The sequence below is a fragment of the Melanerpes formicivorus genome, unplaced genomic scaffold (assembly GCF_026170545.1).
Source record: "Melanerpes formicivorus ecotype bairdi unplaced genomic scaffold, bMelFor1.0.p_v2 SCAF_1, whole genome shotgun sequence".
Lineage (NCBI taxonomy): Eukaryota > Metazoa > Chordata > Aves > Piciformes > Picidae > Melanerpes > Melanerpes formicivorus.
The window spans coordinates 58,448,495-58,469,461 of record NW_027142353.1 but is presented as its reverse complement, the minus strand read 5'-3'; the positions used below and the strand labels follow the sequence as shown (position 1 = coordinate 58,469,461).

Below are 20,967 nucleotides of genomic sequence, written 5' to 3'. Positions count from 1 at the left end.
TTTGCAGAAGTTAAGTACTCTTTGTGAGACATACATGTGAATGGAAATAAATCTCCTTAAACATCTAATTCTGATCCACTGGAAGTTTTAAATAACTTTAGCATATGTTTTTTATTCTTTCTGGTTTTAGCCACAACTTTGAAAGATGAATCCTATTTGCAGTAAAGGAAATGCTATAAACTGAGTGCATTGGATACTTACATTGTGTTGGTATCTTAACTAAAAAGGCATAATCATGTTTTTCAGAGTTCTTGCCTTCCTGATGAAATTTCAGATTTGCTTCCAATCTGGAGTTGTTGTTCAGTGTGGAAGTAAATGATTATTTTTTTTTCCTCACTGTTCTTTCTCAGCTTTTTGTTGTCTTTTTCTCTGGGTCTAGGAGGCCTTAGTTATCTATAGCAATTAGGATGTGCCTTTTATTAATCCTTGAAAAGGTTTCTTCTTTTAATGTTCAGAGGTTATGATATAAGAGTTGAAAATATGAAGGGTGGTTGGGTTTTTTTTGTGTGTGTGTGTATATATATATGTTTACATATCAGAAACACTATCCTAAAAGTCTGTGTTGAAGCTTACATGTCATGGGGCTTTTCAGCACAGAGAATAAAGATTAAATGCTCATCTTCAGTATGCAGACTTGAAGATACTGCTTGGTGCCATGGGTTAGTTGTTTAGGCGGGTTGGATTGATTGAAGGGTTGGACACGATGATCTTGAAGGTCTCTTCCAACCTGGTTTGGTTTATTCTAAATCACAGATATGTAAGTTCACACTGAATTTTATGGAGCCTGATTCTTACTTGATTTTTTACCTCTAACTTTAGGATTCTGAAAAATATGTAGAGCAATTGCTGACGCTATTTAATCGATTTAGTAAGTTGGTTAAAGAAGCTTTTCAAGATGATCCAAGATTTCTTACTGCAAGAGATAAGGTATGTGTTTCTGCTGATGATTTGCTTTCAGTTTAAGAATTGCCATTCCTGTTGTGATGTCTCTGAGATCTTTGTGTTCATTTGCTGTTAAATCCAGAAGCTGCTAATACTCTAGTTGCAGACTGAAACATCAGTGCTTGCTACTGACTGATGAGCTTTCAATTTGTATTGTAGTTGTGCATGAAGTTGCATTTGTGTACAGCTTTGTAGCATTATCATAGTATCAGTCAGGGTTGGAAGGGGCCACAAGGATCATGTAGTTCCAACCCCCCTGCCATGGACAGGGAATCTCACACTAGATCAGGCTGGCCAGAGCCTCAGCCAGCCTGGTCTTAAACACCTCCAGGGACAGGGCCCCAACCACCTCCCTGGACAACCCATTCCAGGGCTTCACCACTCTCATGGTGAAGAACCTCCTCCTCACATTCGGCCTGAATCTCCCCACCTCCAGCTTCATGCCATTCCCCCTAGTCCTATCACTACCTGAGATCCCAAGAAGTCCCTCCCCAGCCTTCCTGTAGGCCCCCTTCAGATACTGGAAGGCCACAATTAGGTCACCTCGGAGCCTTCTCTTCTGCAGACTGAACAGCCCCAACTCCCTCAGTCTGTCCTCATAGGAGAGGTGCTCCAGCCCTCTGATCATCCTTGTGGCCCTTCTCTGGACATGTTCCAGCATGTCCATATCCCTCTTGTAATAGGGGCTCCAGAACTGGATGCAGTACTCCAGGTGGGGTCTCACCAGGGCTGAGTAGAGGGGGAGGATCACCTCCCTTGCCCTGCTGGCCACACTTCTCCTGATGCAGCCCAGGATCTGATTGGCTTTGCGGGCTGCAAGTGCACACTGAGAGCTCATGTTGAGCTTTTTGTCCACCAGCACCCCCAAGTCTCTCTCCTCAGGGCTGCTTTCCAGCTAGTCACTGCCCAGCTTGTATTTGTGCCTGGGATTGCCTCGACCCAGATGCAGGACCCTGCATTTGGTCTTGTTGAACCTCATGAGGTTGGCTTGTGCCCACCTCTCCAGCCTGTCAAGGTCCCTCTGGATGGTCCCTCTGGATGGTTATGAAGCACATCAGGACATGATCTTTGTGTTGAACACTTTAATGTCTGATTCTATGAATGTGTTTAAAATTTACTGTGTATTTGCATGTTCTCATGACTTCAACCTGCAATCCTTTCCTAACCTTTTGCTTTTAAAGGAAGGTAGAATGTTAATGGAAAAGAGGACAGTGCAGAATATCAGTTCAGGAGAAACTGAGTCATAGAATTTGAACTCCTGTTAAAAAATTTGGATCTGCAAACTGTGGGCTAATAAAAATACTCAGATTAATATCATGTTACAGTAATGTAAAAAAGAGAGAAAGCTTCTGTGACTTGTATCATAAAGACAAATTGAATGAGGAAATAATGATCTGTTACTGTTTTCTAGGCGTACAAAGCAGTGGTGAATGACGCTACGATATTTAAACTTGAATTGCCATTGAAGCAAAAGGGGTAAGCCTTCTAACCTTTGTGAGGCTGCTTTAAGTTGGTAAAGATTGAGCTTCTCTTTTGAAATAGCTCTTTAAAAAGTAACACTGTTGAGAAGTTCTTTGTGTTCTCTGGTAAGACACCCTTCACATGGCAACGGACCAGTTAAATAGCATGCTGCATAAACTCAAATTTACTTGTAGTAATTGGTGAGCCATTCTTTTATAGTAATGAGTCCAGTTGCCAGCTGAATTTAATACTACCTCCCTGGGTTATTAATTGCAAAACTGCCACAACTTGAATAAAAGGCCTGGAGAAAACAGGCAGTAATCTTTATGGGGATAACTGAGTGATTAAGGTGTATCCAGCCATCCACAAGCTGTTTGCCACCTCCTCTTGTGCCATCTGTGAGTGGGACCTGTCTGGGTTGTTAACATTTTTGTTTCAGTGCAGAATTAGACTTCAGTAGAATAAACAGACCTGTGTGACTGTGCTGGGTTCAGGCAGCCCCCTTCCCCACCACTGGCAAGATAATAACTCAGACAAACGGATTGCAAAAGGGATGGAAAGTTTAAATAGCAGTGAATGTTTGCAGAAAGCCAGAAACACAGTGACAAAGAAAAAGATCCAAAACAGACCCAAGAACATCCCATCCCCACCTGAGGGTGTACCCAAGACACCCAGGGCTCCTTCTTCCCCCCCACCACTGCTAGGCTAGTCTCAGCTAGCCAGGTCTGAGACTGTCCATCCCCCCATGGCCCAAAGCCAGGAGACATCTCCCCCAGTTACTGGCTGATGGAGGAGGAAGAAAGAGGAAGTGCCAGACCCCGCACTGGATCTTATAGTGGCGCAAAGAATCATGGTAGGAAATACCTAATTTCCTGTGTCCCCCCACTCTGGGCTGGACTTCTGGACACAGGAAGTAAACACAGCAGGGGGCACCCAGCTCAAACTGCAACAGTGACTCAAGAAGTGCCATGCTTAGAGTGGCCACTCTTAAGTCAGTCAAGAGAAAGTAGCAGTCAGTTAATTGATTGTTAACATTTCATATGAGATGTTCCACTTGAGTCAAAATCTGGATGTATTTAGGTGGTTGGGATGGCTTATATATAGTTTGTAGTCATATTTACTGCAGAAGAAAACTTAATGTGGCTGGGCTGCTAGTTTCTCTTTCTAGTTACTTCTAGTTAGGGATGAATGGTTGTAATACCTGCTCAGCATTCTGGTTTTGGACTAATGGTAAGCCAGGACAGGGGTTAGCCTTGCTTGTGAAAATGTTCATCTGGTAACATAAAACAAAAGACTAGATCCCTCCTTTGTATATACTTCATATAGATGTAGCCAAGGTGGAAGATTTTGAGGTCTCTGTGGATGTTTGCCTTTTCCCTGGGAGCATCCAAATCAATACCTCATTCAAGCTGCACTTCAGTCTTGAAGTTAAGCCTGTCTAGGGATTTCTTAGGAGCTGCCATGATGACAGTGGTCTTCTGTTCAGCATTCTTTTTCTCAAGCTCTTTGAAGTTGTCTTCATATGCAGCTGGGTTTAGGTAGAATGAAGCCTTACCCTCCTTAACATGTGCTATTAAATTCAGACTAGGAATATGTAATTTGGTCATTTTTCATTGCTGTCAGGGCCTTGAAGACTCCTGTTCAGAAATACCTGGGAACACACTGGTTAAAGGGTTTTGTCATGTAATAAACAAAAGACTATTTGTAGTCCAAATGGTCTGTAAGAGGAATGAAGGCACTAGCTTGCAACCTACTTCATGAATTACAAAGGACAAGTTTTCTTAAGAGTTTTAGCACTGTCTACGCAAGTTGATGAGTGGGTGAGAGAATGAGTGAGAACACTGGATTCCTGAACTTCCCCACAGCTTCCTACCTGCTTCTCTTAACTGCCTTTATTTTAGGTCTTTGAGAGTAGCAATCAAGTTGGTGCCATCTGACTCTGGAAATAGAGATTAGTCCTTGGGACTGTTTTATTCACCAGTTCAGACAGACTCAGAACATGACTTTGTGCTTGCATGTGTTTTGAAGAACCATAGTCTGTCTGCTGTAGTAGCATCTTCTTGTTCAACTCTGTCATCTGCTTTAAATCTCCCAGCTGTTAGTATGCTGTTTATACCTGTTAAAGTAGCTTTATTCTGTTACTCCAGGATAGCTGTGTTGCGTTTTGCAGTCTGTGAAATGCAGCGCAGGAGGCTGTTCTTGAGATTCTCATTAGTGCATACTGACAAGATGAGCGAAACATTTCACTGCAGCATTTGATAATGCTTTACTGGAATACTTGGTGCCATGCAATGTTCAGTTGTTTCAAACTAGATTCAACTTCCTTTATTGTCAGAGTTCTAAAATCAAAAGCAGTTGGAATGATCAAGCTGTAGAAGCTGTTGGAAAATGTTTTAGTGTTTATGCTTTCAAGAAGAAAAGAGAGCTATCCCTGTCTTTTACTTAAACAAGGGTATGAATCCTTGGCAAGGGGACCAAGAAAGAGTGGTCTGTGGTGTTAACAGTGTGACTACTCCAGGACAGCAGGATTCTATACGGTTTGAAGATACATTGTTGTTCTTTTATTTAGTGTTGGACTGAAAACACAGCCAGAATCCAAATGCCCGGAACTTCTTGCTAATTACTGTGACATGTTGCTAAGAAAAACACCACTAAGCAAAAAACTAACCTCTGAAGAAATTGAAGCAAAGCTTAAAGAAGTGGTATGTTTTTATTTTCTCTTTCTCAATCATTCTGAAGAGTGAATTTGTTTGATTTGTTTCCTGATGTGTGTCGAGGCCTTGATCTTCACAGTATCACAGTATCACTAAGGGTGGAAGAGACCTCAAAGATCATTGAGTCCAACCTATCACCACAGACCTTATGACTAGACCATGGCCCCAAGTGCCACATCCAATCCCCTCTTGAACACCTCCAGGGACATTGACTCCACCACCTCCCTGGGCAGCCCATTCTAATGACAAATTACTCTCGGTGAAGAACTTTCTCCTCACCTTAAGCCTAAACTTCCCCTGGCACAGCTTGAGACTGTGTCCCCTTGTTCTGGTGCTGGTTGCCTGGGAGAAGAGACTAACCCCTTCCTGGCTACAAGCACCTTTAAGGTAGTTGTAGAGAGTGGTGAGGTCACCTCTGAGCCTCCTCTTCTCCAGGCTAAACAATCCCAGCTCCCTCAGCCTCTCCTCATAGGGCTTGTGCTCAAGGCCTCTCCCCAGCCTTGTTGCCCTTCTCTGGACACGTTCAAGTGTTTCAATGTCCAGGACTGGACACAGTACTCAAGGTGTGGCCTAACCAATGCAGAGTACAGGGGCACAATGACTTCCCTGCTCCTGCTGGCCACACTATTCCTAATGCAGGTCAGGGTGCCATTGGCCTTCTTGGCCACCTGGGCACACTGCTGGCTCAAAAACAGAAACAGTTAGGTGATGTATAATGACAGAGTTTATATCACCAAATGTGTGTGTTTAAACCCTGTAAATCATGCAGTGTTTTATGTCTCTGTGTCTGTTCCAAAAGTCAATATGCTAAATAAATGCCTTTAGCACTGTAATGTATTGCAGTAACTAATGTTAGTCTAGAAAGCACTACAGGAGGTTTTACATATCAATGTCAATGCCTTTGCTGATTTAAGATAAGGTTCATGATGGTTGACAAATGAAGAAAAGCAAAGTGTATGAAAGATTGATAGCTGATGCCTGTGACAGGATTTATTCAATTGCTCTCAGCTTCAAGTATTCTTTATACTTCATAGTCTACAGTGTCATTAGATCAGCATTCAAAGACTTGTCTGATTGACAGTGTAAATAAATATATTAAAATCTCCTTTTTTGACAGCTTTTGGTACTTAAATATGTACAGAATAAAGACGTTTTCATGCGGTATCACAAAGCTCACCTAACGAGACGCCTGATATTAGATATATCAGCTGATAGTGAAATTGAGGAAAACATGGTGGAATGGCTCAGAGTAAGTAGGTGCATGTCTGTCTGTCTTTGGTTGTGCCTCTTGTGGCATTGATTTCCACTCTTCAACTTAGCTTTCTTGGTGAGTTCTGTCTTAAATAGCAGGCCACTGAGGTCACCTTCTGTTTTACTGCACACGTTTGTAAGAGAAATGTTGATCCTAACAGTGGTAATGGTAGTGATAGATGTAGAAATGTTTCATGTCTGATTATTTGAAGCTTCATGTATTCCAAATGCAAATGAGCAAAATGAAGTGTACTCCTTAAGAGATGTAAATAATGTGAGATGCTTTCTAATTGGGAAGTTTTACATAGATTAGAATATTATTTGCATGCCTGAAACAGTCCTTCAAATTTCTGAATTCATTGATTCCTCACTGTGTGCAAATGTACTTCAGCACTTGGATTTCTTTGCAGAGAATGAACGTAGGCCCTTAAGGGTTATCTCCCTGCGACACATGCAAAAGACTCGTTTCTATTTTATTGCAGATGAACTGTTACTGTAAAGTGATAATATCTCTGTACTTCAGTGCTCTTCATTTGTTTGAGCTGCTTATTTTTAATCTCAAGTTTTTTGATCACAGTTGTCTGTGTCATAGTTTAGTGTTCTCTTCGTTTATACAGGAAGTGGGAATGCCAGCAGACTATGTGAACAAGCTGGCTAGAATGTTCCAAGATATCAAAGTGTCTGAAGACTTGAACCAGGCCTTCAAAGAAATGCACAAGAATAATAAACTTGCTTTACCAGGTATTGTTCTCAAATGATTTGCTATGTTTAGTTTGTATTTGTGAAAAATAATTCTGTTGAATCCCATGTTAAAAATTAAATCAACTGCAGATGGAACATAGTCTGCAGGGCATTGTTAACTGCTAGATTGGAAGTGTCTGTAGAATCTGCTTTCTCTTACAGTTGACACTGGAGCTCCATCATTCTGTAAGTTACTGTGGGGTTTCATTATGGGCAGTCTTGTAGATACAAACTCCCTACTCAGTGTCACAGTATAACTAAGGTTGGAAGAGACCTCGAGGATCATCGAATCCAACCTATAAACACAGACCCCTTGACTAGACCATGGCACCAAGTGCCACGTCCAATCTCCTCTTGAACACCTCCAGGGACAGTGACTCCACCACCTCCCTGGGCAGCCCGTTCCAATGACAATGACTCGCTCGGTGAAGAACTTCCTCCTCACCTCAAGCCTAAACTTCCCCTGGCGCAGCTTGAGACTGTGTCCCCTTGTTCTGGTGCTGGTTGCCTGGGAGAAGAGACCAACCCTTCCTGGCTACAACCACCTTTCAGGTAGTTGTAGAAGGCAATGAGGTCTCCCCTGAGCCTTCTCTTCTCCAGGCTAAACAATCCCAGCTCCCTCAGCCTCTCCTCATAGGGCTTGTGCTCAAGGCCTCTCCCCAGCCTTGTTGCCCTTCTCTGGACACGTTCAAGTGTTTTGATGTCCTTCTTACAGATTGCAAGCAGGGGCTTGAATCAGTATTAACCAGGTGAAAGCCTGAACTACCTGCTGCTTCTGTGCCTTCATCATTCCTCTTGAGTGCTTCATGCTGTGCTCCCCCTTTATCTGCCAGCAGGAGAGCTGGATGCATGCTATGGAGAGCTTAAATCAGATTTCTGAGGTTCAGTTTCACTGATGAGAGAGGCTTAGGAACATGCAGTTTTGGACCTGCTGCAGCTGAAAACCCTTGAGTAGTGCTTACAAGCATCAGCTATAAAGCTGCATCAGGGCTTAAGGAGCTCTGCAGAGGCAAGCTGAAAAAACCTTGGAGATTTCAGTCAGTCTTACTGGCAGAAAGCCAGTGGTGCATAAATTGGAGTACCATAATGTTTAAGTAGGTAGACACCCTGCTGCTTTCTGAAAATTCAGTGTGCCATAATTGTATTCAGGGTAAAAAAAAAACCCACTCCCTTTTATCTTGGAGATTCATAGAATCCCATATTGTCTTACAGCTGACTCTGTGAATATTAAAATATTAAATGCTGGTGCCTGGTCCCGAAGCTCGGAGAAGGTGTTTGTCTCCCTGCCCACTGAATTAGAAGATCTCATCCCAGAAGTTGAAGAATTCTATAAAAAGAATCACAGTGGTAGAAAACTGCACTGGCACCACCTCATGTCCAATGGAATTGTAAGTGTGTGGTTTTCAGTGTGTCAGTCTCAATGGCTGTGCTTTCTGTGTATTTGTAATAGTAGGAATGCTTGTGATCTAGAAAGGCTCATAAGGACACTTGTCATTCTGTTCACAGATAACATTTAAGAATGAGGTTGGCCAGTATGACTTGGAGGTAACAACATTTCAGCTAGCTGTGCTTTTTGCATGGAACCAAAGACCCAGAGAGAAGATCAGCTTTGAAAATCTTAAACTGGCAACTGAACTCCCTGATGCAGAACTTAGGAGGACTTTATGGGTATTTCCCTTTCTCTTGAAACAGATTTCTTCCTAATGTTTTTTACTCAGAAATACTGGATTAGTGTTTTTAAAGAGCTGTCAGGTAACACTGAAAACACTTTGAAACGTGAGTGCATTGCTTGCTCGTGAATCAGTTGTAATGCTGACTCCTTGCACTACTGCTGAGCACACACAGCCTTTACATTAACACATTCTCTCTACCCAATATTAACTAAGGTAAACTTTTGGAAGCAGCAAGGTACTTCTGACCCTATACTGCCTAAAGCACACAGTTTGATTGTGGTTTGTGTAGTGGGACTGATCAGATTCTAGGAAATCAGTGGCTTATATGTTGCTTAAAAACAACTTCAGTGTTTGTCAGGTTTTTAATTATTTAGCTCAAGAATAGAGAGAAAACACATAAATCAGATTTGACACCAATTCTGTAGCCATGAGTTCATGTGTTTTACTTTCTTGTATGATTTTACTTACTTCCACTAACCCATTTCAGAAGGAAATTTGGTAAACTCTGTCCCCACTCTGGTTTTAATAGTGTCTTTGCGTTGCTCTCTAGCAGCTCCAAACAAGGCTACATGGTTCTCTTACTACAGTCTGCACAGCAGTGACCTATGTTCTTAAAAAGTGATTGTTTCCATTTAGAAAGTCTGGTGTTTTATTTTCATTCTTTCCCCAACCCCCCCTCCCTTTTCTCTGTAGTCTCTTGTAGCATTTCCAAAGCTGAAACGTCAGGTTTTATTGTATGAACCTCAAGTCAATTCACCCAAAGACTTTACAGAAGGAACCCTCTTCTCCGTGAACCAGGAGTTCAGTTTAATGTAAGATGATGTTTGAAAAGTAAAATAACAATGTGCTATTTTCTAACTAAAGGAATTCACTTTAAGCTAACCCTCATTCTGGAAAGTTTTCAAGAATAGCTAAGACACATGCTTTGCTGCCCTATCCTCACTTAGTTTTGGCGATAGCCATGTTTCAAGAAGGTGCTTGGATTTGATGACATCCAACAGTCACTTCAGATGAATGTTTCTATGATTCTGAGTTCTGTGAAATTGATTTTTTTTAATACCTAGGCATGAGGTGCAAAACTGGAGGTTTTGCTATCTTCCTATTACAAATGAGCCCATGAAGTTTCATGCAGGAGGAAGAGTATGTAAGCAGAGCACTAGAGTTGTACTGATCACTACACACAGTTTCAGTGATACGTTAAAAAAGGAAGTAAAACTGCTTAATGATACAGTATGCTGTCAGAAGCTGGACCCTTTGGTGTGGCTTTCACTGGAGAGGAGTGTCTTTATTTCACTGGGAATTGCAGTGCTTTTTTACTGGTGCTTTAATATCCTTCAGAGCCTAAGATGGTGTAAAAAGAGACTGTCTAAATGGTACAAACCACACTCAGCACATTTTACTTTGGATTTTGCCTCTCTGTAATCAATGGCTATGATTGGAAAGTAGAACTGATTCCTTGCTAGCAACCTCAGATTTCAGGCCTCATTCACAGTAGCAGCTGGATGTCTTGATCTGTGGAGAGAGAGGGGTGACAGGTCCTGGGGCTTAGTTTCTTGCCCAGAGCCATGACGTTTGTTCCTGTCATCAGGATCGTGTGCTGCAGGAAGTGATGGGAGGGCGTGACATAGGAGACAGGCTGTACAGAAATTTTGTGGGTTACCACTGATGAATGCCATCAGCTTTCTTTGTTACAATACTTGGGTTTTGTCATCTTTTGTTGTTCTGATAGGAGGTTCTTTTCATAGACTATTAACTAGTCTGATTTCCTGCACTCTCCTGTAAGCAGTTCCTCCAAAGAACCCCGGTTTTATATCATTAGAGTGAAACAGTTTCTCTGAACTGTTACTCTTTAAATAACACTGGTAACTTCAACTTTGGACACTGTCAGCTTCAGCTGATGGATTTTCTGTAATGCTAGCATGTTGGGGTTTATTGTGCAGAGACATTCTGCAGTGGGTTTTGAACTGTATGCCAGCTATCTCCCTGCTGCAGTGCGGATAGCCTAGAATGTCTGATATGGGATGGCACTCCTTGCTGCTGTACTTGAAGTTTAACAGGAATTCCTTAATTGAAAGTGTATTTTTTGCTTGTTTTTCACACAATGCAACTTTTTCAGAAAAAATGCTAAAGTTCAGAAAAGGGGCAAGATTAATTTGATTGGTCGATTGCAACTTACTACAGAGAGAATGCGGGAAGAAGAAAATGAAGGAATAGTCCAGCTAAGAATATTACGAACCCAGGCAAGTAAACTGCCAGAGGAATAGAAAACTACCCTGTTTCTGTTGTTGTCTTACCAGTACTGCATGCTGTCCACATTGGCATGTTGATGTATGAAGTGGATGCTTTTGAATCCCCCGGGAACTTACTTTTGCTATTTGTCTTAGAGCACTTGTGAATTTTGCCTGTGTGTTTGTGAGCTTGTAGCCATCAGCATTCTGTTCTGTTATACCAGATCATCAGTTTTCAAGAGGACAAAACAGATAAGTGGGGGTGGCAGCAGATGGTAAAGTTGACTGACTTGAGTCACCAACGTGAACAAGCACCACTGTTGATCTTGAGATTTCTTTGCTCTGTATGAAGAGAGTAATTTCTGAGATGGGATCAGGGTGTGTAGGAATAGCAGTATGACTTTTTGAGAGGCCTTCTCTTTAGAGGGGAAGTTTATACCCTACATCTTAAGATGTATAGACTGCAGCTTCCGCTTTGTGGTTGGCTGTTCTTGGGTCAGGTGCTCATGAGCACCTTTTGAGCTGACAATTCTTAAAAAAAAAACAAAAGACCTCAATGCAGGGGCATCAGAGACCATTACCCATGATGGAGTCTCAAAAAACCCCATCTTGCCTTCAAATGGCAGGTCTGTTCTGGCAATCAGATTAGATTCCACACCAGGTGCATTTTAGTTACACCTCCTGACTTCACTTCCTGGCTATACTTCCAGAACAATCCCTACATGACTTTATTTATGAAATGAGAACTCATTGTGAGTTCAGTTTCAGACTGTTTGCATTTCATGAGGTGTTGGTGAGGGCTTGGAACACAAGCCCTATGAGGAGAGGCTGAGGGAGCTGGGGTTGCTTAGCCTGGAGAAGAGGAGACTCAGGGGTGACCTTATTGCTCTCTACAACTACCTGAAGGGAGGTCGTAAACAGGCAGAGGTTGATCTCTTCTCCCAGGCAACCAGTACCAGAACAAGAGGACACAGCCTCAGGCTGTGCCAGGGGAGGTTTAGGCTGGAGGTTAGGAGGAAGTTTTACACAGAGAGAGTGATTGTCCTTTGGAATGGGCTGCCCGAGGAGGTGGTGGAGTCACCATCACTGGAAGTGTTCAGGAGGAGACTTGACAGGGTGCTTGGTTGCATGGTTTAGTTGGTTGGGTGGTGTTGGATGATAGGGTGGAGACACGATGATCTTGAAGGTCTCTTCCAACCTGGTCTGGTTTGGTTTGGTCTGGTCTATTCTATTCTATATCACAAGTCACCCTAGAAACATCAATTTCTGCTCAGGGAGTGAATGAGCACTATGTTTCACTGAGCAATTGATGTTCTAGGTATAAGATTTCCCTCCAGATTCTCCTGTGGCTGGACTTGTCTTTTATCTCTTGCATTTCAACAGCATTTTGTTCTTTTCCTTCATCAGCTTCTTTACAAAAGCAGTTTGGTTATCTACTTAGCCTAAGAAATGCAGCATATATCTGATTTTGAAGGAAAAATGCAGATTTCCTTGCTCCCTTGCCTTACCACAATGCTTTGTTCCCTTTGTCACTTCACCCAGGCCTTGAAAGAAATCACTTGTCTTTTTCCCCTCTTGTCCCCACCAGGAGGCTATCATCCAAATAATGAAAATGCGGAAGAAAATTACTAATGCCCAGCTGCAGACTGAACTGGTAGAAATATTAAAAAACATGTTCTTGCCACAGAAGAAAATGATAAAAGAGCAAATTGAATGGCTTATAGAGCACAAATATATCAGAAGAGATGAGTCGGATATCAACACCTTCATCTACATGGCATAATTTGCGGACTCTGCAGGATGCTGAGAAGGTGAATGGAGGGGTGCTTGGACGGACAGCTGCAACAGTTTGTGCTGCAGGAGGACTTGTTTTGACTTTTCGTTACGTATTAAAAATCCCTGCCTTACCTTACAGAGGTCTATATTTTGCCAATCTCATTCAGCTAGCATGATGGCATTCCCTTCATGTTGCACACTTTTAACAGCATGCTGTTTTGTGGGAAACTTGCATTCATGAAGAGCCCATTGTGAACTTTTTAAAGTAGATTTGATTTATACCCACCAGGAAGAACACAGGTTTGGGTTTTTAGATGACCAGTACTTGCACAAGGAAAAAAAAAAATACTCAAATATTCATGCACTGAGGAACTGCTATTAGTTTTGTTTGGGGTTGGTTTGTTTGGGATGTTGTTTTGGGGTTTTTTTGGTTTGGGTTGGGGTTTTTTGTTTGTGTTTGGGGTTCTTTTGTTGGTTTGGATTTTTGGTTGGGTTGGGATTTTTTTGGTTTCTTGTTTGTTTTTGTTCTTGGTTTGTTTTTTTTTTAATGCAATTAGGACTAGAAGTAGCACTTTCACTTTTGTGTTTTGGATCAGCAGAGTAATGTACTGTCCTTTTGATCCTTTTTGTGTAATAACATTGAGAGACACAAACACACGCCTCACAACTGATAGGTATTTGTTACTGTTGAAACCTGTTGGCTAGAGCAGTGCTTCAGTCTAGTAACTGGATTTTAGTAATGGACACGTAAGTAACACACAAACAATTCCAAGTCATGGGTGATATTTTTCCTTAAGCAAGGGATCATTGGTTTTAAATTTGTTTGCTGTAAACAAGTGGATCTACATTCATTGTTACCTTATTTGGATGGATGATTTGCTACAATCCTTTTTGAGAAGGTAGAGCTCTCTTTAATTACACCTCACTCTAAAACCAGTTTTCACGGGTGGGTCCGTTATACTAAACAGAAATATTAAGTGTATTTTCATGTACATTTAATATTTGTATTCCAGATATTTAAGTCTTTGACTACGTACATCTGAATGCATTAAAGAGTATGTAATGTACAGCTGCCCCCAGAAGGAAAATAACACTTGAAGATCCTTGTACTAATTTCTCACTGGTAACTTTATATCTGCATACAAGGTTAATGCAATTGAACTGGTTTGTTTAGAATTCAGCATCTTTGTATGAGAAACAAACCCTCTCTTTTTTATTTTGAAACTGGCAGGGGAATACAGTTTTGACAGAAATGGGAAAAAGCTAAGGAAAAATACCTTGTTTGGTAAATGCAGAGAGAGTGCCAAATACACATCAGGAGTTTTAGCTTTTTAATTATACCTCTTCTATTTTCAATCATCTGAAGTAGTTGTTTGGCACTGCCTGCCTCTCTGCTACTCTGAAATGTTCCCAGAATGTACTGGACTGATAATGTGAATCACGAGCAGAGTGCCTGTCTTGGGACGAAAGGTAAGTTGAGCTTTATGCAGTTCTGTGTGAATACTATTCTATAAATCACAGGTGTGCACAGTTTTTTAATTAACCAGTTCAAGTTCAGCATCTGAGAGTCTCATCATCTTTGATGATTGAAAGGTGGAAGAGGAGGCTTTAGTGAAAAAGGAAAACCTTCAAGTAAGTAAGAAGAGTTTTGCTTTCACATGGTTGCAGTAGAGTATACAGTAGGAGTGGTTTAAAAGCAAACTCTGATGAGAATGGCTGTTTGCACCCTTCAGCAGGCTGCATGCTCTACACTCATGTAAATGCCAATGTGACTGCCTGAGGACAGTGTGTACATGGGCATCTGTTTCAGAGGATTTTGGTAGTGAGGGTTTTGTACCAAGAGATGGAGAGAAATCAAGACCTGGCCAATTACCATTGATTGAAGTCTCACAGCTTATGTTACATGCTTTTATTGATACTCAAAAGTAGATGCTGTTTCAAAAATATTGCATCTTTTCTGTTGGCCCTGTGATGTTGCAATTCAGAATCAAAAGCAAGTGGTGCTCTGTGTAGGTAACTGGTAAAACTATTTCAACATCAGAAAACGAAAATCTAATAAAAAACTTTGTGCTGCAAGACTTTCAGTCTTTGTAACTTAAAAGTAATAAATGCTCGCTTGGGATAACTGGGGGGAAAATGGCAGTCTGAGCACGCCTTTAAACATAAAAACTTTGAGCCCATACCAGAGAAGAGCAGGTATGAAATTGTCACACAGAAACAGCTGCCAAGGGGGTAATGCAGGTTTTGAAGCCATTTGTTTAGACTTCAGAGAGAGGAGTGTAAGAGACTGCATCTCAGCTACAGCTGTTAGCAAGCAGGAGCGTATGCAGAAAGCAACAGGTTGCTAAAAGCTAAGGAGCTACATGTTCCCTCAACCAGTCAACATAAAATAATACAATCTAAATGTTATCTATGTATTTCTGAAGACTTGGGATGCAGAAATGGAATGGGTAATGTGCCTATGACATGGTCATTTTTCTTTAAATCTATACTGGAAATGGATGTTGGGTTTTTTATTAAATCTGAGACTCACACCAGCAAATTTGTTACAGATGCAGAATCAATTTAGCATCCTTCATCAGGTTACTTTCACCAGTATGCACTTAAAACTAGGATCACCTGGGGCACAGGAAGATACCTGGGGTAAACTGTTCTTTTGGGGAGGGTAGAGTTCAGATCTGAATGGAAATGAACTATTCTTCACTTGCAATATGGCAACAACGCACTTTTAAGGCTGCAGTTTTTAGCTATGAATATGTATGTCCAAAGACCTAGCTTAAAGAGGTGCTGCATCTGAAAAACACGTTGCCACACACACTGCCACGGTGAATAGCTATGGAATGAAACCTGGTGCAGAATGGGGGGCGGGGGGGCAGTCACTCTTAGGGGGTTTGATTAAGAAATACTGTTAAATCTTTCTCTGTCCCAACAACTTGATGACGATCTCGGTTTCAATTCTGAAGTCTTCCATTTTCCTCTTTCCACAGTTGGTGTCCCTAGCTTCTATTTTCAGTCATCTCTCTTTCATTTATGACTGTAGTGCAAAGACATTTCCAAACAAAGCCAACGTGACTTTTCTCATTTTCACCTTTCTGAACACAAGTGTTCTTGAATGTCCACCCGTTAGCATCGACGTGCGTCGGGGTGCCACTGTCCTGTCGAGCGCAGACCTTTCGAACCACAATTGGCAAAAAGCTTTGATAGTTTTACAGAAAGATTTGCTATCTGAAACTCTTTTCTATTTTTCATCTGAAACGACTGGGATGCTCTCTTTGTAATTCTGGGAGGTCACGTTTGTGAAATGAACAACAGAGGAAAGCTTTCCTGTCGCGTACGCTTATCTGTAGGTCTGGAGCGTCGAGCAAACTTTGAGTTCCCGAGTTGTAATATCTCTCTGCGTGTGGTATTTGCAATCTTGAATGTGTGCCACTACCGAGATGACAATGCTGTACAATTTTTGGAATGGTGGTAGTTTCTGTATGGCAGTCCAGCTGAACTATTTTGATGTACTGCTTAATTTTTTTGAATTTTTATTTTTTAAGTTGTATAATTTATTTTCTTGGCGAAATAAAAACCTAATATAAAAGAAGGACTCCTTCAGCGAGGTATTTTTCCACGTCTCTTCCCCTGCAACAATTTTTAAGGTGGATTTGGGCACTGGTCCTGACAAATGCCGCTGTAACATGTGCCTGATTCGAAGAGAAAGGCTTCCAGTTCTTTCCTTTGTATGATTTGGTTTTCAGTTACTTAAGGTGTGATGTTGAAGTTGGTGAGGGGTCTGGAACACAAGCCCTATGAGAAAGACTGAGGGAGCTGGGATTGCTTAGCCTGGAGAAGAGGAGACTCAGGGGTGACCTTATTGCTGTCTACAACTACCTGAAGGGAGGTTGTAGACAGGCGGATGTTGGTCTCTTCTCCCAGGCAGCCAGCACCAGAACAAGAGAACACAGTCTCAGGCTGCACCAGGGGAGGTTTAGGTTGGATGTTAGGAAGAAGTTCTGTACAGAGAGAGTGATTGCCCATTGGAATGGGCTGCCCGGGGAGGTGGTGGAGTCACCATCATTGGAGATGTTCAGGAGGAGACTTGATGGGGTGCTTGGTGCCATGGTTTAGTTGTTTAGGTGGGTTGGATTGGTTGATGGGTTGGACACGAAGATCTTGAAGGTCTCTTCCAACCTGGTGTATTCTATGTAGAGCTATTTAGTCTTCTCAATTCTATTTAAATGGGAGCTGTAGTCTTTCCACTTCACTGTATCAAAGCCTGCCCTGACAAATGTAGCTGGAGGTGCCCAATTTGTTTATGACATGTTTAAAAGGGCTATGTCTCTGTGTAACTTACTGAGCTATATTCAGATTGCTGAATGCTTTGTTTGGTTTTTGTCTCCAGAATTGCTTACAATGAGCGTCACTGAAAATTGCTGGTGTCACCAGATTGTTGGGACCCTCAGGTACCTGGTCCTGCAGTAAACAATGATGTGAGGACAATGGATGGACTGCAGGAGAGCTTTTAAGGCAAATCCTTTTCTTCTCTGATTGTCCTTGCCTTTTGATGTGAATCTCTTTCTACATTTCAACTCCTTTATTCTTTGAAGTGCACCAGCTGACATCAGCGTTTTGTGCTTTCTGTTACATGCAAAGGTAGAAACTATTTGTATGGAATACCTATTCTTGAGTGACTATTCAAGTGTTCATGGCAGTTTGCAAACTGGCAGTTCTTGTAGGCAGGACTTTGATAGCAGGCTGCCAGTATTTCCAAACACTTTTTCTGTTAGGGCTGTGTGTGGTCTCTCACAACAATGGTTTCACAGGTGGAGTTGTTCTCTAGAAATAAGCCATATATCACAGGAGCTGCTGAGATTAATCAACTCCTACCAGTGTGAATTGATCACAGTTTAGGTAGAATCATTGACCTAAACATGATAAACTAAGAAGTTGGCTTTCTTTATGCGTGCACATAGAATCTTAGAATTGTTTAGTCCTTAACAATTGAGTTTAATCGTGAATCTTAACACTGACAAGTCCACCACTAAGCCATGTCCCTCAGCACCACATCTACATATTGTTTAAATCTCTCTAGGGTTGGTGACTCCACCACTTCTATGGGCAGCCTGTTCCAATGCTTGACAACCCTTTTGGTGAAGAATCTTTCTTAATGTCCAACCCACATCCCCTGGTGCCAGTTGAGGGCATTTGCTCTCATGCTATTGTTTGTTACTTGGGTAAAGATACTGATCCTCCCCTTGCTACAACCTCCTTTCAGGTAGTCATAGTGATGAGGCCTCCCCTCAGACTCCTTTTCAGACTAAACACCATTTTCCTCAGCTGCTCCTTGTAGGACTTGTGAATCTCTCTCTAGGTGTTGGTGTGATGCCTGCATTTCACCTGCATTCTAGTGATGGGAGATTTGATATGTGACTTCAGCTGGATCCTATGCTCCAAGTCCTGTATGTGATCTGAAAAGAGCTGTAAAAGAACAGCTGGGACCTGCTGCTTCAGTCTACTGATCTGGGGCACAATCAAAGCAAATCTCATCTCCCAAGCGAAGAAACACCAGCGCAGCATGCCTGTGTTTAAAAGACAGCAGTGAAAATCAGTGACTTGGAAACTACTATAGTACAATTGATCTTGGGTGAGAAGAGATGCTGAAAGAACTTGAGAAGGGAATGCAGCATGGTTTTCTTCTTGGTTTTAAGACCACAGTCTAATACTAGTAAGTACAGCTTGGGATTTGCCATCTACTGCAGTTGTTGATTTCTACTACTGAAGGCATTAAGGAAATTACCACACACCCCTGGTTTGGGTTTTTTTGGTTTTCTTTTTTTGTAGCAGGCAATTGCAGCTTGCCTCAGGCTGTGGTAAATGCTGGGCTTATAGCACCAAACAGGTGTGGTACATGTCAGTAAGCCCCAGATGAAATTCAGTCATCACTTCTGAAGGAATGGAGGTGTCAAAGGGAACTGTTGGCCAAAGTGTGTCACACAGTTCTAAAAGCCACCTTCTGTGGCAGGGGACTGATAGGTTGCCAGCAGCTTTTGGCTAGATTCCACACCAAAATGTGAGAAGGAAACCAAATTGCCAAGGAGCTAGGGAAGCTGGAGCTTCAGCTGGGAGAGGAGAATTCAAACGTAGATGTGAGCAAGCTTTACAAGAACATCAACACTGGGGCTACTTGATAGAAGATTGGTTTAAAACACTAAAGGAGGACTTGTTGGCAGGGCATGCTGGGGAGAGTTTTCTAGGAAGAGGTATCAGCAGGTTCAAAAAGGACTAGACAATTTCATGGGTAATAGATAAGTATATACTCTATCACTAAATGGTGAAGGTAGATGCTGGGGAAGTCCAGAGAAAGTGCACTGGTTCTTCTGCTCAGCCTCAAATAGTCACCATAGGCAGTGCTCCTCTCCTATAGTCCCTGTTGAACTCCTGAATCTGCTAAATATGAAAGTCTTAGAGCCTTCCCAGAAGAAAAGAGTTGAAGAGGGGAAAAGTGGAGGGCAGGAGGGAAGGCGAAATGTAACTAACTTATTAGAGGCAGCAGTAGATTCAGGAGGGAAGATGTATGAAGATCACTGGTCCGGGACCAAACATACACAATGTAGGGAGCACCCTTGTCGGTGCCTGCTGTCTCACAGAGACGTGCAAGCAGCTCCTGAATGCTGCTTCATGGGGGAGGACCCAGATACCACTGGCAAAAGGGTTTCCTCCTGCTCCAGCTTGCTCCTGCAGGGCAAATCGGCTAGGGCTAGGAGGTGGCTGGGGAGGGCATCCTGCCACTGGCATACCTTTAGGATAGGGAGGGTGTAAATAATAGCTGTGGGGGAAGGTGCAGCCCAAACTGCTGGGAAAAGGACTGCACCATAAGCCCAGGGCATTCATGCAGAAGGTAATTACAGGGGCAGTGGATGTTTTGTTTGACCCAAAGGCATTCCTTCTGCATCATGTTGATACTTCAGTGGGGGATTTTTGTCCTGAAATACATCTATTAACTCCAGGGAAGGGATGTTTATTTTTTCCTCACTTATGCACTGGAGTTCTTACACAGTTCCAGATCACTTTTAAACTAATGTTATTTCATTTAATGTTACCTTGTTGGAGACTTGAAATTGTAGAACAATTATTTCATTGTAGTCCTATGTTGTAGCTCTAAATTCCCATGGAGTCAGTACTTTGCTGAAAACTGGTAAATGATCAACTGACCTTGCTTACCTTGTAGGCCAGAGATGTGATTGCTCTATACATTGCAACAGCCATATTTTAGCTGTGTCCTAACCAGAAGACCATTTTATACCAAGAACTTAATGACCTACATTCCAGTTAACCTGAGAAGGCATAGCCTTCTACAGCTATTATGTGATTGCACAGCCTGTGGCCTCCTATGGCACAGGAGAAGCTTGACCTTCTGGCCTGTCCTAATCTGCATCTGTCCTAGGACAACAAACTACTTGGTCACCTAATTGTAACAAAGGAACACACAGGAGTTTCCTTCTGGCACTGGCAGTTACACCACCTGCATGTTTTGTTCATCTCAGAGCAAATCAGCATGTTCTTTCTGGATATCCTTTGGACAGAAGAAATTTATGACCAGAATTGTGTTGGTTTTTTTCTCAGAAGATCCTACAAGACCTCTAAAGGAGAAAATCCTGGGGAACCTTCATGAATGGGATCTGCACCACCAGCCATGCCCTGGCTAGAGGTGTGTCTGATGTTGCTCAGCTCTGGGTTCCCAGCACCTGAAGGGAGGTAGGATAATCTTTACTGTCCCCTTTTTCCTCTTTGTGTGAGCTCCAATAAAGGGCATGTTTACCAATATGTCTGGGAGTCCAAGTGCCTTTCTGACTGGGATGACACAAATGTTAGTCCTGGTGCATTAGCAGGCTCTACCCCAGAGAAAGGGCAGCATACTGTAGGAGTAGAGGCATAGTTAAACAAGAGCATTCCTTTTTTGCTTGTTTTGGTTTGTTCCATTCTGGTTTTTGCTCTATATGCTTTTGGCATTACTCATTTCTAAAACATATCCTCATCCAACCAAGTTGGATGTATTTCCTGTATGATACATACATGTATTCAGGGTAAAATCTGAAGTTCTTCCTGAGTCAGTATTTGTCAGTTCCTGTTATCTTGGGTTTCTAGTTGGAAACTTCAGCTCTAAATCAAAGGTCTGGACTAGATTGGTGAAACGCT

General features: G+C 42.1%; 1 protein-coding gene across 1 annotated transcript in view; it reads left to right on the top strand.

Annotated features, from left to right (window-relative positions):
* Positions 1–16,378, top strand: part of CUL5 (cullin 5) — a 38,194-nt gene extending 21,816 nt beyond the window's left edge. The window contains exons 10-19 of the mRNA XM_068144755.1: positions 820–927; positions 2,354–2,418; positions 4,973–5,105; positions 6,235–6,366; positions 6,986–7,109; positions 8,322–8,497; positions 8,616–8,777; positions 9,476–9,594; positions 10,899–11,022; positions 12,599–16,378. Of these exons, the coding sequence (XP_068000856.1) occupies positions 820–927; positions 2,354–2,418; positions 4,973–5,105; positions 6,235–6,366; positions 6,986–7,109; positions 8,322–8,497; positions 8,616–8,777; positions 9,476–9,594; positions 10,899–11,022; positions 12,599–12,793 (1,338 nt within the window). The 3' untranslated portion in view covers positions 12,794–16,378. The remainder of the gene's footprint in view (positions 1–819; positions 928–2,353; positions 2,419–4,972; positions 5,106–6,234; positions 6,367–6,985; positions 7,110–8,321; positions 8,498–8,615; positions 8,778–9,475; positions 9,595–10,898; positions 11,023–12,598) is intronic.
* The last annotated feature ends 4,589 nt before the right edge of the window (positions 16,379–20,967 follow it).